This window comes from Camelina sativa, chromosome 16 (genome assembly GCF_000633955.1).
Source record: "Camelina sativa cultivar DH55 chromosome 16, Cs, whole genome shotgun sequence".
In the NCBI taxonomy this organism is placed as follows: domain Eukaryota; kingdom Viridiplantae; phylum Streptophyta; class Magnoliopsida; order Brassicales; family Brassicaceae; genus Camelina; species Camelina sativa.
The window spans coordinates 17,187,069-17,204,266 of NC_025700.1; the positions used below are offsets into that span (position 1 = coordinate 17,187,069).

Sequence of the window (17,198 nt, forward strand, 5' to 3'; positions counted from 1 at the left end):
TGATGATTAAGTAAACTTATCACGAAGATAAAATAAAATAAAAAATCATGAAAAGGTCGTATTTATGTGATACTGTTGTCATTTAACGATCGATGTGAACACACACACGTGTATTACGATGGTCAACGACCTACTTTATTTTGTGGTCGGCCGATCATGATGTAAGCCCAAAAACGTTTCGTTTAAACTAAAGCCCATTAAAAAAAAAAACAGTTGCCATGATCAGAAATGACAGAATCAATCACTTATTAAGTATCAACATATCACACTAATGAGTAATGAGCACCACATCTTGTCTCCGTTGACCTAGACAATTTGCATCACTCCGACTGTTCCGTTACTCACTGAGACACTGAGTCACCCATCCACTCCGTTTTGTTTTATTTGTCTTTGGTAATTTTTTAAAGGAAACATGCCAAAAGCCAAAAGCTTTGGGTTCTAGCTTTGAGGATGACACATGAATTATATTCCAAGTGCAGTGGGAGTTAAATAAGGAAAGCTAAAAACTTTGGGTCTCGTTCGAATCACAATCTGTTATCCACAAAGTGTTCACCTTCGATCAAAACTATAGCGATTTCGAGATGCATAATGTTAAAGAAAGGATATGAGGTATGTGTGAGGCTAACAAAAGAAAAAGAGAGTGGAATAGTAAATTACTATTTGCATCTCAGTGGTGCAGTGTCACAGAACATTGGTGGAGAAGGAGAACGAAGAGACAATACATTCTAAAAGTTGAAACTTTATTACTTTCGAAAGGATCATCATCACGATGATTCACTTCTACGTGAAATTTCTCAAAGGTAAATGAGCTCTCTCCTCTCTTCTAGTTAGCTTTCGAATCGATAACCTTCTTAGCGAAAGAGGGCAAGCAGAAAGCAGCTGAGTGAATCTGCAACCCCCAAAAGATTCAATCCGTTTTAGCACAATAATTCAAAAACACATTTCGAAAAGAAACCGAAGAAAGTGAATACTTTTACATACCTCTGCGTTGTAAAACTTTAAGGGCCCGAATGATTTAATAGAGCTCTCATCAGCATCAATAGGGTTTACTGGCTTCTTGAAATCAACCTGTGGTCCTTCAGTTGAACAAAGCATGAATCCAATGACTCCACTGCAAAAGAATCGCCATAAGACTTCAGATTTTTTTAAACCAATGCAAAAGAAAACCAAAAAAATGTTTTCAAGATCCAATTTCAAAAGACCTCGGGTAAGTTGGAACGCTGGTCCAAGCGTAGTTCACAGATCCCTTGAATATCTCACGGCAATTAGACACAATGTCTTCAATAATGTCCATGTGAAGCCACAAGCTTTCAGCCTGTGTGCACACAACTCCACCAGGACGAAGAGCTCTATTCACTGACTCAAAGAAAGGTTTCTCAAATAACTCTTTTGCTGGACCAATCGGATCAGACGAATCAACAATAACAGCATCATAGGTTCCTTCAGCAGCATTCTTCAAGAAAGCAACACCTGCAAAATATTGCCACAACATTGTATAAAACTAATAAAACTTGTTCAGACAGAGAGAGAGAGAGACATAAAAAGCAGAACATTCGAGTACCATCGCCGATGAGGAGGTTGACGCGAGGATCCTTGTATCCAACTGCTACCTTAGGAAAATATTGCTTAGACACCTGAATAAGATCACAGAAGGTGGAAACGCATTAAAACCTAAGTAAATCTCATCACAATGTAATGCAATGATACAAAATAGAAGAAAAGAATGTGACAAACTCACATCAACCACCATTTTATCGATTTCACAAATGTCAATCTGCTCAACAGAACTATGACGTGCCACTTCCCGCAAGACTCCTCCATCTCCTCCCCCAATGACAAGAACCTAAATAAGATAGATAAACGTTTCCATAAGAAACACACTTGGCTAAAATTTTACTGACAACTAGCAACAAATCAGGCAGCAGTTTTAGCTACTCCCTTATAGAACCATCATCCTAAACCATCCCAGGTCAAATCATTTCTATGGACATGACTAATAGACAAGAAAGGCAATTCACTTTACCAAAAGTAACCTTTTTAGCAGTTGAAAGCAAGAGACTTTAAGTATCTAAGCTACCCTAACAATACAATCCATCTGCTAAAAGAGGATTACCTTCTTGGGATTGGGGATGGAACACAAAGGAAGATGAGTGATCATTTCCTGATATGCACATTCATCTCTTTCAGTAAGCTGAATCACTCCATCCAAAACAAGAACCTTTCCATATGTTGCAGACTAAGCCAAAAAAAGTTCACCAAAGTTGAAAACTTTATATAAGTGAAACCAAACTTGGAAGCTATGAGACTACAATACTAAACAAGTAGAAACTGTCTTTTTTGTTACCTGGAAAACAATAACATCCTGGTAATCAGATTTGCCTTGGAATAGAATCTTCTCTACCTTTAGTGAATGTGCTTCTCCTACAAACTCATAAAATTCAAAAAATCAGCTTCGCAGATACCCCAATTGTGAACAAACAGAGAGCAACAGAGTTTGATTCATTGATCAAGAAGTTAAAAATTTGGGAAACAATTCCAGAAAAGAATGAGACTTTATATCAAAACCTGGCCACATAGGACTCATCTCAGAGAACCATCCAGGAATAACAGAGGACATACAAGAAGGCTCCTTTATCATCTCTCCTCCTCCTCCTCCTCCAGTACCGTTCTCTGTTTCCATGGCGGCGCCGTTTTCTTCTTCTCTTGGTCTCTTCACGGGTGAATCAGTAGCTGAAGCTTCTTGTGTTGACGACATAGATGGATGCTCTCTGTTTATATAAGAAGAGAGAGAGAGTGAGTGAAGAGATTAGGGTTTTGTTGCTCATGTGAGAGTTGTTTGTTTTGATGCGGAGATGATGATATAAGAGAGAGGGGGGCCAACCAATATCTGCCGTACGATTCGACTGTTATAAAAATCGATTTTCATAAATACGTATATTTTATTTTGTTAAATTTTTCAGTACGTGAATATGGAAATTTTAATTATTTTGTGATGATAACTCGGAATAATTGAAATCAATCATGACAGCTTTTTTTCTCCTTTTTGTTCTTTTTGCTTTTCTTTTAGCCTCCATCGTTTCGTTTTGATAAAACGTCTAGCTGTATTATTAACTAATCCAGAGTCAAGTCGAGAGAGAATCGCAGGCACGTGGATCTCATTTTCGGTGATTTTCTCTCGTAAACTTTTTTTTTTTTATCACAAACTCTTACACCGTCGTTGGGGATTCTCCGTTGATTCCGGCGACTAAGAGAGCCCTGGGGCTCATGGCGCTTTATCTGTTAACTGTTGCATTAACAAGGTAAAAACTTTGTGATCAAAATCAAGGGAACAGCGGAAGGGAGAAGTTTCCTCGACACACCAACGGTAAGAGCTCTATCGGTGGTGGTGCGACGAGGAGTAGAAGAGGGAGATTCACGGCAAGGATCGAGAGAGGAAGGTGGTTAGATCTGAAGACTGGAGATTTTGGAGGTTTCTTTGGGCTGTTGTTGTTCGATAGGGGAGGTCGTCTACGGTAAGGAGAAGCTAAGCCACCGTCGAAGGGTTCAGATCTACTCCCTACCGCCTATCTCTTCTCACATATGAGCCTGTATCTCTTCGACAATAGAAGCTCAGATCTTTTCTTCCTCTTCAAAGCTGTTCTACAGTGGCGGGATGGCAACGGATCTTGGATCACCATCTCCGTTTAACTCGCGTCGTCCAAGCTCGTCGGAGATCCTGTTTCGATGAGCATCCGCAATAACATGGACGGCGGCTCCAACTGTATTCTTCAGTTGAAGATTAGGGTAAACGAGTGCCGGTTTGATTCCGGTTCGTAATTAAACCCAAGTCAATTTTGATTTACACTTTTACTTGGTTTGATGTATGTGGTTTAGGCCTTTTGGAGATTGTAATGGGCCTAAATCTGGAAATAGTCCATTGAACATTTATTTATATAATTGAATACCTTTAAACAAAAAACGTTTAAATGTATTGTTTTTTTAATTTTCAGATTGTGTTTAGTTTATACGTTTCAAATTGCAAACGCAAAAATGCCACCCACACACACAAAAAAAAAAAGACGTTTGAGGTTAAATTAGGAGATGATGCGATTTCTTTAAAGCGCGGTCTCACACACGTGTAAAATATGTGTGTCAGTGAAAAAACAAAAAAGGCTGTGTCAGCTTGTCTTATTTCGAGAAATGTTTGTTTTGTTGCATTACAATTCGAATTATTGCTTTGACAAAAAAAAAATCGAATTATTGCATGTAGAAAAATTGAAATTGTCAAAGAAAATTATTGGCAATCCATGGTTCATAACATAAACAAATCAAATAATGTTTTTTTCCCTGATTAAATTAAAAAAAAAAGGTTATGGTGGCCGAGAGACTGAGGCAAAGTCTCACTTGCTAGTAGATGTCGAGTTTTGTGTTTTATGGCAGTGACCTAAACAAGTCTAACTGAACATGAATCGAATAGAATGTCGTCACATCCAAAAATTAATTTACAGACAACTCTACTGTTTATTACTTTGGGGGTTTTGGTACCTACTATTTTCGAATATTATTGTGGACAAGGAAAAGAAAACCAAAAAGAGCATATTACACAGTCTTTGTGTGTGTGTGTGCGCGCGTCCGCGCTAAAAGCGTATATTTTCTTTTGAAGAGATTCGACGAAAAAGCACAGGCTGAGAAAAAAGATAGGGTTCTACATTGAGATATATTAGAAAATTAGATTATAAATTTACAATTATTTTAATCAAATACGTAAAACAAAGAGAAATATGTATAATAAGAACAGAAGTTACGGGGGAAAGGGTGAAATTCCCACAATCAAGTTAGATTTTCTTCTGTTGCTGTTATTAACACCTTATTCGGAAATTTGTCTGCCGAGACTTAACCTAACTAGTTTATAAGAGACTTAACCTAACTAGTTTATCTTATAATAAGAAATGCATGCAGTCTGATTATCTCCAAGCATTAGTCAAAAGACATTCCAAACTTGAGTTAGGCAGTGTGATAGTGCAACATCTAGATGGGAAGATAAGTCCACATAGTAGCACTTCGGTGCGCTCCCCTCCAAGGTCGACCGGATCAGCCGATCGGGTATATCAAAAAGAAAAAAAAAAACAAAAATCACAAAATCCAATAATAAATGCTTTACGCCTCATATTACATAGAGATTTTCGGATCGTATTTTTTAATAATTTAGAGAGCAAGAACTGTTTCGAATGCTCTCTTTATATATTTTTTTTTATCTCACATTTAGATTTTAGTTTCAAGAAAGCTATATCTTTAGCAAGGTTTGATGTAGGCTCAATTTTGGATCTTGTAAGCTAACTGATCCTTAAAATTGAGAAGTGTTCTTTCAGTGGGTCATGCAAACAACTTAAAGATGTGTGTTTACTCACAGGTTTCAACAACAGTATACCATTTTTTTTAACGTATAGACCATGTTGAATGTTATGTTTGTTGAAGGGCTCGAGGTGAATGAAGCTTTGCAATTGATCGATAAAGTTCATGCAAGAGATAAATAAATCACTGAAACTTTAAAATAAACAGTTAATTAAAAAGAGTAGTAGTTGGACCGAAAGAAAATTAAAAAGAGTAGTAAGTTGAACTATGACACTAATAAATCGCAAGAAATAAATAGGCAATACACAAAACTATATAAATTTTGTAAGAAAAGAATTTTAAATAATATGTAGCTTATTGTTTGGACAGGCACATTTTTGGTACGACTCACTTTTTGCCCATATATCCTACTTAAATCGAGTTTAAGGGTCCGAATGGTGACCGCGGTTTTTTTTGTGCGGGAAAAACGGTTTTAAAGTGCGGTACGTATCAACTGCGGTACATGCAGTTTGCGGGACAAGTGCGGTTTATACAAAATAAGCGGTACAGAATGATATTTGATTGGTGAAAAAACTATTTGCGGTTCAGTATTAATTGTGTGATTGATAAAAAAAGGAAAAGCGGTGCGGATTACATATATTATAAATAAATTTATTAATAATTAGTATGTTTGTATATTATTGTATGTTATGAATTAATAATAAAAATAACTGTATTTATAAACCTTAAATACTATAGTTGAGCAAAAAGTATTTTTTTTTTGAAATATTAATAAAAAGCTCAACCATAAAAGATACAATTTTAAAAAAAAATTATCGTGTACTTTGATTTTCCCATAACATATTTGCAATATTGTCTCTTATTTGCGTCATAGCTTCTCCATCTGCTATATCTGTTACATCCATGTCACATGTATCATGCTCAAAATTTTGGTTGTTATTTGTCTCGGTCATTACATCTGCGAAATCTGCATCCGAGAAATTTGTAATCCTAATGAAATTATGTAGTCCCACTGTAGCCATTACCACTCTTTTTTGAATATGAACATTATATCTTGGAAAATCAGAAAGTATCCTCCACTTCTTTTTCCGAACTCCAAACGTTCTTTCAATAACATACCGTAAAGATGCATGACATCGGTTAAACAATTCATGTTTATTCCTTGGAGGAGGATCAGAATAAAATTGGGACATATGATATCTCACAACTCGATTTGGTGATGATCTATAAGGAGCAAAAAATCCTTGTTTGTTTGGATAGCCAGAGTCAAAGAGATAATACTTCTCTAATGGAGGCAAAGGAAACTCGGTAAACTTTGTTGTGCCATTTGCCCCATTGTCGATAACCAGGACCCCAACAACCAAGTGGATTTTGCCCTCCTAAATTATTACCCACAAATGATGGACTACCAGATGATAGACCTCATGAATCCAGACTCCCAAATGAATGACCTGAGCTTAACTGTTTTGGCACATCTTGGTTGTTCCGTGAAACACCAGTTATAGCTTATAATAATTGCAGCTTATCTTCGTCATCGCTTCCTGCTATGACAATAAAATACTTACGCCAAAAAACTAACTCCTTAAATGCGTTAATGCATGCCCAATAAAATTTTGTGTACTTGGGTAGGTCTAGCGCAGTGAATATTGCTTCCGCTTTTTTAAATTCATCATAATCATCTTGGTCAAAACCACCAGGACGAAGTTGTTGAAAACTTTGTCGTTGAAATTCTCTGTACCCAGCGATGGTGTCTTGTATAGTTGTTTCAAATGATTGTCGCCTACGATTTCTTTGTGAACCACTTCCAATAGAAACTCAGGAGCTTCCACCAGATCTTTGTATGTTACTCCCACATCTAGCAATCGACTGCAAATTTAGTCTACTTCGTTGTTGGGTTCTGGGAGCGGAGTGTTGTAAGGTTTCATCGTCATCAATAGTAACACGATAAACTTCTTCTTCTTCTTCTTGCGTCTCCGGAACTTGTGTTTGTGGTTCGTCATCACTATCGGCATCTGAGTCATAATGATTCTCATCTCCATCTCCATGCTCGTTAAGCAATTGTTCTCTTCTTTGACGAGCGGAGTGTTGAGATTGTGATGGAACATCATGTAATGCCAGACATCGTTTCATCACGTCCCAAAACTCAGGCGGCTTTCGGTTCAAGCTTTTTGTTAATTTGCAGCCCTAAAATTAAAGTGGATTAGTTTAAAAATCTAAATTTTTATACATAAGTTTATATGTAGAAGGATAATGTGTACTTACAAACTCTTGGTCCGCCCACCATGATTCAGATGCATATATCATAGATGTATCAGGATCAACCGTTATTCCAGTTTTATGCATAAGAACATTCCACCTTTTATAGTTTTTTGAATTCATCCAGCTTGTTTTTGAAAAACCATAAGTTATATCCATGTTGAACGATTGATTGAACTTTTGAATTAATCCACTTTAATTAATGCTTCGTCAAACAATTGAATTAATATTTTTTCCTGGATATGCGACCATTTGTACTTGTCTTTGTTCTACATATATCATTTATACAATATTAATTATTATGTAAATTTTAACTAATAAAATATTTTCTAAAAAGGCAAAACATAGATTTACCTGTATGGTTGTTTCTGTAGGAGGAGTTGTAATTTCACTTGGATTTGCTCGTCTGGATGGATTTATATTTCGTCGACGATTAGACGACATATCTACATTCATTATAATTAAACAATATGTTATAATATTCACTAAAAATACGTTTCGGAACATATAGACATCATACTTAAATTTAATATTTGAATACAACTATTTTTACGTTATTTGATAAAGTTATTAAATTGTTAACAAAAATAAAATATCTTTCCAAAAAATACAATCGTAACTTTTTTTTTGAAAACCAGTTACTTATATAAAAAGGAGAGCTATAATGGCTGTAAATAATAAATATTATAATTTTTATATATACCTAGGCATATATGTGTGTTATGATAATACATATATATATATATATATATATATATTTGCACATGAGATCTTATGATAAAATTTACATAATAAGGATGAGAGTTTCCGCTTGTGTATTGATTATCGGGGTCTCAACCGGGTCACTGTGAAGAACAAGTACCCTTTTCCGAGGATCGATGAGTTGTTGGATCAGTTGAGAGGTGTTACTTGGTTCTCCAAGATAGATCTGGCGTCGGGTTATCATCAGATCCTGATAGATGAGGCATATCCTGATAAATCTGACTGCTTTCAGGATGAGGTATGGGCATTTTGAGTTTGTGGTGATGCCTTTTTGTTTGACAAATGCAAAAGCAGCGTTTATGAGGTTGATGAACAACGTGTTTCAGGAATTTTTGTACATGTCTGTCATCATTTTCATCGACGATATTCTGGTTTTCTCTAAGAGTCCTGAGGAGCATGCAGTGCATTCGAGAGCAGTTCTGGAGAAGCTGCGTGAGCAGAAGTTGTTTGCTAAGTTGAGCAAGTGTAGTTATTGGCAGCGTGAGATGGGTTTTCTGGGTCACATAGTTTCTACAGATGGGATTTCTGTAGATCTGGAGATGATTCAGGCTATCAGGGATTGACCTAGACCGCAAAATGCCACAAAGATCAGGAGTTTCATCGGGTTGGTAGGCTATTACAGGAGGTTTGTGCAGGGCTTTGCAAGCGGAGCATATCCTGTGACTAAGTTGACATCGAAGAATGTTTCTTTTGGGTGGTCACATGAGTGCAAGGACGAATTTGCAAGCCTAAAGTAGATGTTGTCTACTACTCCAGTTTTTGGCTTTGCCTGAGCAGGGAGAACCCTATGTGGTTTATGCAGATGCATACAGAGTGGGTTTGGGATGTGTGTTGATGCAGCATGGGAAGGTGATTGCCTATGCTTCGCGGCAGATGCGGAAGCATGAGGACAACTATCCTACTCATGACTTGGAGATGGGTGCTGTGGTTTTTGCCCTGAAGATTTGGAGATCTTATCTTTATGGTGCAAAGGTACATGTGTTTATAGATCATAAGAGCCTGAAGTACATATTCACTCAGCCCAAGCTGAACTTGAGGCAGAGGCGGTGGATGGAGCTGGTGGCGGATTATGATCTGGAGATAGCCTATCATCCTGGTAAGGCTAACTTGGTTGCAGATGCTTTGAGTCGGAAGCGGGCGGCTTCGGCTCAGGAGCAGGATATGGATTCTCTGGTAGGAGAGATCAGTGCATTGAGCTTGTGTGCAGTTTCTCAAGAGCCGTTGGGTTTGGTTGCAGCTGACAGAGCAGATTTGTTGAGCAGAGTGCGGTTGGCTCAGGAGTCGGATTTGGGGCTGGTGAATGCCTCAGAGGATGTTGATTCAGAGTATCATGTTTCGGCTAATGGTACTATTCTGGTGCATGGGCGGATCTGTGTGCCCAAGGATGAGGAGTTGAGGCAGGAGATTCTGAGAGAGGCTCATGCTAGCATGTTCTCTATTCATCCATGAGCGACTAAGATATACCGAGATCTCAAGAGGTACTATCACTGGGTCAGGATGAAGAAGGACATGGCTAGTTGGGTTGCGAGGTGTGTTGTGTGTTAGTTACTGAAGGCTGAGCATCAGGTACAAGGTGGTTTGCTGAAGAGTCTTCCCATTCCAGAGTGGAAGTGAGATATGATTACTATGGACTTCGTGGTAGGTTTGCCAGTGTCCAGGACGTTTGATGCTATTTGGGTCATTGTGGACCGGTTGACTAAGTCGGCACATTTTCTGGCCATTAAGAAGACTGATGGAGCACCGGTCTTGGCTAAGAAGTATGTGAAGGAGATAGTCAAGTTGCATGGTGTGCCAGCGAGTATTGTGTCTGATAGGGATTCCAAGTTCACTTCGGTGTTCTGGAGGGCATTTCAGGCAGAGATGGGCACTAAGGTGTATATGAGTACAACTTATCATCCCCAGACAGATGGACAGTCAGAGAGGACGATCCAGGCGTTGGAGGATTTGCTAAGGATGTGTGTGCTGGATTGGTGTGGCCATTGGGCAGATCATTTGAGCTTGGTAGAGTTTTCTTATAACAATAGTTACTAGGCGAATATTGGCATGGCACCTTATGAGGCTTTGTATTGGAGGTCGTGTCGTACATCGTTATGCTGGACTCAGGTGGGGGAGAGGAGCATGTACGGGGCAGATTTTGTTCAGGAGACCTCAGAGAAGATTCGGGTTCTCACGCTGAACATGAAGGAAGCTCAGGATCGGCAGAGGAGTTATGCCGATAGGAGGAGGAGAGATCTTGAGTTTCAGGTTGGAGATAGAGTGTTCCTCAAGATGGACATGTTGCAGGGTCCGAACAGGTCATTGACTGAGACTAAGTGGAGTCCGAGGTATATGGTNATTCTCTGGTAGGAGAGATCAGTGCATTGAGCTTGTGTGCAGTTTCTCAAGAGCCGTTGGGTTTGGTTGCAGCTGACNAGGTATATGGTTCCGTTCAGAGTGATTGAGCGAGTTGGACCAGTGGCATATAGGCTGGAATTACCTGAGGTTATGCGAGCATTCCATAAGGTTTTCCATGTGTCTATGTTTCGGAAGTGTCTCTGTGAATATGATCGGTTGTTGGCTAAGATCTCTGAGGATCTTCAGCAAAACATGACGTTGGAGGCGAGACCAGTGAGGGTGCTCGAGAGGAGGATCAAGGAACTTCGGAAGAAGAAGATTCCTTTGATTGGAATCCTTTGGGACTGTGATGGTGTTTGAGGGGAAGTTTCCTGAAATAGAAGTTTCTGTAAGTGGGAAGTTTCCAGAAGTGGAAAGTGCTAAAAAATTGAAAGTTTTATGTGAGTTAGAATTTGTCAATTTTTAGTGGTTGTGAGCCTTGAAGAGGCTAGTTTGGCCTTAGCGGCGGACCATGGGTCATTGTGTGTCGTGTGCGGCGGTTTTGCGAGACGTGTGTGGCCTTTGTGGCGGGCTGTTTATCTATTGTGTGGCCTTTGTGGCGGGCAATTTAGCCATTGTGTGGCCTTTGTGGCAGGCTGTTTAGCTATTGTGTGGCCTTTGGGGCAGGCTGTTTAGCCATTGTGTGGCCTTTGTGGCGGACTGTTTAGCCAATTGTGTGGCCTTTGTGGCGGGCTGTTTAGCCAGAGTGCATGTTTATGCGGTCCTTCGGGACAGATGGTCTATGTGACGGTCCTTCGGGACGAGTGGTCTTGGTGGCGGTCTTGTTTAGGACATTTGTTTGGCCTTTGTGGCGGTCCTGTTTAGGACATTTGTTTGGCTTTTGTGGTGGTCCTGTTGAGGACATTTGTTGGGCCTTTGTGGCGGTCCTGTTTAGGACATTTGTTTGGCCTTTGTGGTGGCCCGTGAGGCAGTGAGATGATCCTTGTGTGGTCATGAGGTATTCCAGTGAGGGGATATTTGGTGGGTAGGACATTGTGTTGTCTTACGCGAGCCACCAGAAAGGAAACCTGGATAGGGATATGACTCAGACGTGTTCAGAATTGTTTGCTCACGACTCTTGGGGGACTTTGGTTCTCCTAGTACCTTCATATTCTAAGACTTTGTGGCTTGGGAGTGTGGTTGGTATATCGATTTCGGATGACGATCCGGGGGCACGCTGTAGGGTGGCAACCCGAGAGACGAGTATTGGACTTCCTTATATATATTATGGCATGTGGGCTTAGGCCCGATGAGGAGCCAATATTATGGCATGCAGGCTTCGGCCTGATGAGGAGCCAATAAAAACTCAGGGTTTAGGCCTGTGAGTAAAGGAAAGTCTAAAAGTCGAGAGCAAATAATGCCTGGAGCGTAAGTCTATCGCCTAGAGGTGACCTTTCGTGGATTGGTCAGAGGAGTGCGGGCCGTGGAGACGGTTGCACGGGAGTACTTGACTGATGGTTGTTCGAGATTCGCGGATGAATCTATGTTAGTGGGGGAGAATTGTAACGCCCGTGAACCAAAACTCTGCGTTTTGGGGGTGGGTGTCGATCGACACCCATGGTGGTGTCGCTCGACACCAAGGTTTTCTGGGTTGAGCAGTTCGATTTAATTATCGATTTGGACCAGTTTGATTTAAGGAAACCATTTGAACCAAGGTTTCAAAAGGAGAAAACGACCTAGCGTCGTGTTTTGTTTTGTCTCACGCCGCTTTGAGAGAAAACAAACAGAGAAAACTGTTCTTGAGGTTCTAGAGAGAGATTGTGAGATTTGAAGGCGTTTTTGGAGAGATCTTGCTGTGAGAGTGAAGATCCAAGGCTAGGAACGTGGTGGGAAGGTTTTTGTGGTGGTCGCTTTGTCTTTTGGGCTTAGATCTCATTGTTGGCTAAGGTGAGTGCATGACCATGGCTTATCTAAGCTAAGATCTCTGTTTCTGTGATATTGTGTGTTGTTTGATTGTTTGTTTTGGTAGTTTGTGAGTTTTTCGTAGGTCTTGAGGCTTGGATTCGTTCCTGGGATTGTGTGGGACGAAGAGGAGAAGTTTGGAGGCGAGATTTGGAGGTTCTGTTCGAAGGAAATCACTGCTCGACAGTGGTGTCGGTCGACACCAACGCGAGGACGGCTCGGAAACTTGGCGAGTGCCGGTTGACACCATGTGGAGGTGTCGGTCGACACCGTTAGGGTTTTGGGGGTGTTGAGCAGGTGTCGGTCGACACCCAAGTGGTGTTGGTCGACACCAGATGTCCAGTATCGGTCGACACCTTATGGTATCGGTCGACACCCTTCTGACAGTAACCGGATCGTCTCGGGTCACTTGTGCATGTTCCTGGTTTGTTTTATTGTTTTTGTTTGTGGCATGAGAGATTTTATTGCTTGTGTGTCTAGCCAAGTAGATGGGAGGATTGTCTCACTGAGTATTTATCAAATCCTCATGCATCTCAATTTGTGTTTGTGGTGCAGGTAAAGGCAAAGTGTGATCGTGGAATCAAGGCAATGAAGAGGAAGATGTTCTAGGGACTCGATTGTATGTTGTCTGGCATTGCTAGGTTGCTAGAGTTGGGTCATTAGAAACATTGCTAGGTTGTTGTTTCTATGTTTCCTGTTGGTTGAATTATTGGAGATTGGTTATGTTATAATAATGGTTTATTACTGGATATTTATTGGTTATTGGTATTGGTTATTTCCGTTGTTGGTTGTGATTGTGGTTAGGTGGCTAGTGGGTATAAGACCACTAGTTGTAGTTTATATATATTATTATTATTTATTATTAAAAAAAACAAAAAAAACGGGTCAGGTCGTTTCAATATGTTATTCAAATTTTTTCATCACAATTTTTCGTTCTAATAGGTGTGTATATATAAATAGTTATATCTTTTGAACTCTCTATATATTTGTCTCTTCATCAATAACTAACAAATCATTGTTCGTTGAAACAAAATTTTCATTTTATGTTGAATCTAAACAATTTGAATATTAATATATAATATACAATGTTATTTTATAATCTAACTAAAATTTAATAAAACTTACTATAGAATTTACATTTGTGTCTATTTATCGTAACTTTTCATTAAAAACTATTTTAATACTTTTCATTAAATTTTTTTTTTTTTTTTCTAAAATACTTCCCCCGCGACATCGCGGGGGGGTCTGAATCCTAGTATAAATAGTAGTAGGATAAATTAACTTTAATTTCTTATCCGAATAAAATATCATAAATTAATTAATCGGACGCATGAACTAATCGATGTATAAGCCACTATAATAGTTGAACAAAAATTGAGAGTGTAGATGGTTTTGGTCGTTTAAATGTCTTACAACTCATATTTATAACATATAATATAGTACATTATCTATATTATCCATATTGTTATTTTATATTCCACAAATATTTTCCTTTTTATAACTTAAGTTTTTATCACTTTACTTTTATCCATTTAAATTAGTCTTTCATATGAAAATTACAAAATTTAGACTTATACATCGTAAATATTTTAAATCAATTTTCATGTAACTTTTTACTAACGTGGACATCCTAAATAAAAGTACATCTCACAATACATATGTGAGTGCAAAAATTACTCTTAATACAATATCTATATCTTCACGTCCCATAAAAAATATTATATCTAAATAGGATTACTAACTATCTTTAAAATGATAGGGTTATCGTTTTATATTCAATCCAATGCTTACACGTATGAGTAAAACGGATATGATATCTGAGAGTCAACCAAATCTAAAGCTAATGAGCAAGCAATGAAACAAAACCCTAATGGGTAGAAGTACCTTTCATTTCTTATATAAACACCTCATGCCAGCAAAATAAAACACAAAACAAAGATAGTGAAAATGAAGTATTTGCTTATAGAAAACGAAGCATCGAGAAAAAGAAGCTTCATCAAACGGAAAAAAGGGATGATGAAGAAACTTGCTGAGCTGTCGACTCTCTGTGACGTCAAGATGTGTGCGGTTATCTACAGTCCGTATACCCCAGACCCTGAGGCTTGGCCATCAAGAGAAGGCGCGGAGAAAGTGTTATCAGATTTTATGGAGGTTCCGATGGACGATCGGAATAAGAGGATGGTGGATCAAGAAGGTTTTCTGCGTAAGAGGATTGCTAAAGAGGAAGCGGAATTGCAAAAATTGCGTACTGAAAACCAAAATTTTGAGATGCAAAATATGATGTTTGGTTGCCTTAAAGGAGAGATTGATGTGCACAAGCTTGGTGAGAAGAATCTTCAGGATTTAAGTTCTTTTGTTGATACTTATATCGACAAGCTTACTTACAGGATGCAGAATTTTATGGAGAATGGTGCATCTTCTTCTCGTTTACCTCCTTCTGTTGTTGCAGATGCAGTTGCTGTCCCAGTTGGAGATTATGATCACATGAATCAAAATCAAGATCAGCAGAAATCGATTCAACGCCAAAGTGATTTTCTTATTGATCTTTTTCGAAAGATTCCACAGAAAATTCATCAATACAATATGAATTTGAATCTGGATTTGAATCTGAATCTGAATTCGAACCAAAATATTATTTTGGATTTGAATCAAATTCCTAATGTTGAAGAAGATGAAGAACCCATGGGCTCGAACCATCACCAACCTAAAACTGATGGTCTCGCTATCAACGCTGCTGATATTGGTGCTCCTAATACCACCAACAAGTGACTTAGAGTTAAAAATGGAGTTGTTTTTTTCTTCTGAGTGAAATATTTAATCGTTTGTAATTGTGCTTTCGTCATTTGAAAAAACAAAACTTCTAAGTGATATCTTTTTGGTTTTTATTTTCTTTTTGTAATAATAATAAAAGGTTTTGCTTTTGATGTCGTTTTAATGTAATTTTGATTACTAGTTCTAAGTTTTGCTTGGAAAAATCTTAATTTTATTTTAAAAAATTTAGTCATATCCAAGAAAAAAACCTAGCTAGTAGATTCGTTTCACTCGTACGTTCGGTTCATCAATTCAATGTGAAATAAAAATAGTAGAGAAGTTTTTTTTAGCATATTTGGCTACTGATGTGATTCCTACATATTGTCGAGAACTATATTCTAATATCATATAAAGAACTTTTATATAGCACCACAAACCCACATATTCTGAACCTCAATCTCTATCCACACAATTTGGAAGTTGAAATCCAGTTTTCTCCTAATTCGAAAGTTTGAATCATTGGTCCCCCATCAAGGTTGGTTTACACGATTTATAACAAAAAATTGAGATCACACCAAAAACTGAATTAAGTAAACCAAATTGTGACCTGATTCGAGTTATTCACAACCCGAAATATATACCCAGTTAGAAGAATCTCCAAATTGAAAATTTTAGAACCATAGTTTTGAGTTTCTCTCTTGAACATATTCAATTTTCTCTTTTCAACATCTAAGCTCTGATATGAGCAATTCATCTGGATCTGCAAGTGGAACATCAAATGTTCAACAAAGAAGAAGATTTATGGGTGTGCCAAAGTGAGCTGGTATTGTGGTGTTGATTTCAAAGTCGGCTCCCAATCCTGACCACCGCTTATTAAACTTTGATTCTAATTCTCTGTGCTTTATAGCTTATCAATGATAATCACAATTTCAAGTGATTTGACGAATCATTGTTGGATGAGATCGAGAGATGAGCTGTCATGCATCCTGGACTGTGCGATACATCCATCCCCATCAAATCTAAATGCAATCTTCGTTTTATCATACCTGGACTGCGCGATGTCGCATCCAGTCTTGAGAGCATGGCTGAGTACAACATCCTTAAAGGCAATGGCGTTGAAGAACTTCTGGTGATAGTACAAAGTCCCATCTCCACTTATGATGTTGTTACACTTTTTCTCCCGACCAGCTTCGCCATCTTCATTATTCTCACTGTCCGGATACTCATCGTGAAAGATCGAAGGTTCGTCTCTAAACTCCATTACAACTTTCTCGATTTCAAACGCATCTCGCTTCCTTGGATCTTTAGCTTCAGGTTCATCGTCTCGTATCAGATGACCTTATCATCTTTCCTTTGGCGGACCAGACCCAATATCCTCTTAATGAATGACTACAACATTCGTCTCCAGCTCAATCGAACCCATCATTGCAACCTTCGACTCTAGATCAATTGGGATTTTTTTTTGTTGCTGGGGTTCTAGGTTTTCCTCCGATTTGGGGATTTTTATGTTTTGGGGATTTTAGGCTTAATAGGTATTGTTAAAACTTAAACGGGTTGATTCGAGTTTATTTCTGGGGTTAATTTGGTTTAGTTTTATTGTCACACAGTTAATATATCTTCCATCACCGCAAACCAATGCTAAACCACGATTTTGATATTATGGGGGACCGAGGATTCGAACTTTCAAATGATGGGAAAATTGGATTTCAACTTCCAAATTGTGTGGACAGAGATTGAGGTTCAGATTTTGTGGGTTTGTTGTAGAGATCATTTTCCCGATAAGAACAACTCGTTATTCCAATTTTTTTTGTTCTTGCATCTCT

At 38.5% G+C, this 17,198-nt stretch overlaps 2 protein-coding genes and 1 pseudogene across 2 annotated transcripts; 1 reads left to right on the forward strand and 2 right to left on the reverse strand.

Annotated features, from left to right (window-relative positions):
* LOC104750874 (spermidine synthase 2) lies at positions 630–2,836 on the reverse strand. The gene is made up of 8 exons (XM_010472725.2): positions 2,566–2,836; positions 2,345–2,421; positions 2,114–2,236; positions 1,739–1,843; positions 1,562–1,634; positions 1,203–1,470; positions 982–1,111; positions 630–889 (listed from the first exon to the last, which is right to left on the reverse strand). The coding sequence occupies exons 1-8, from the start codon at positions 2,753–2,755 to the stop codon at positions 824–826; spliced, it is 1,032 nt and encodes a 343-aa protein (XP_010471027.1). The 5' UTR covers positions 2,756–2,836; the 3' UTR covers positions 630–823.
* On the reverse strand, positions 6,598–8,031 carry LOC104753748 (annotated as a pseudogene).
* On the forward strand, positions 14,572–15,393 carry LOC104753749 (MADS-box transcription factor PHERES 2-like). Its single transcript, XM_010475952.1, has 2 exons — positions 14,572–15,151; positions 15,293–15,393. The coding sequence occupies exons 1-2, from the start codon at positions 14,572–14,574 to the stop codon at positions 15,391–15,393; spliced, it is 681 nt and encodes a 226-aa protein (XP_010474254.1).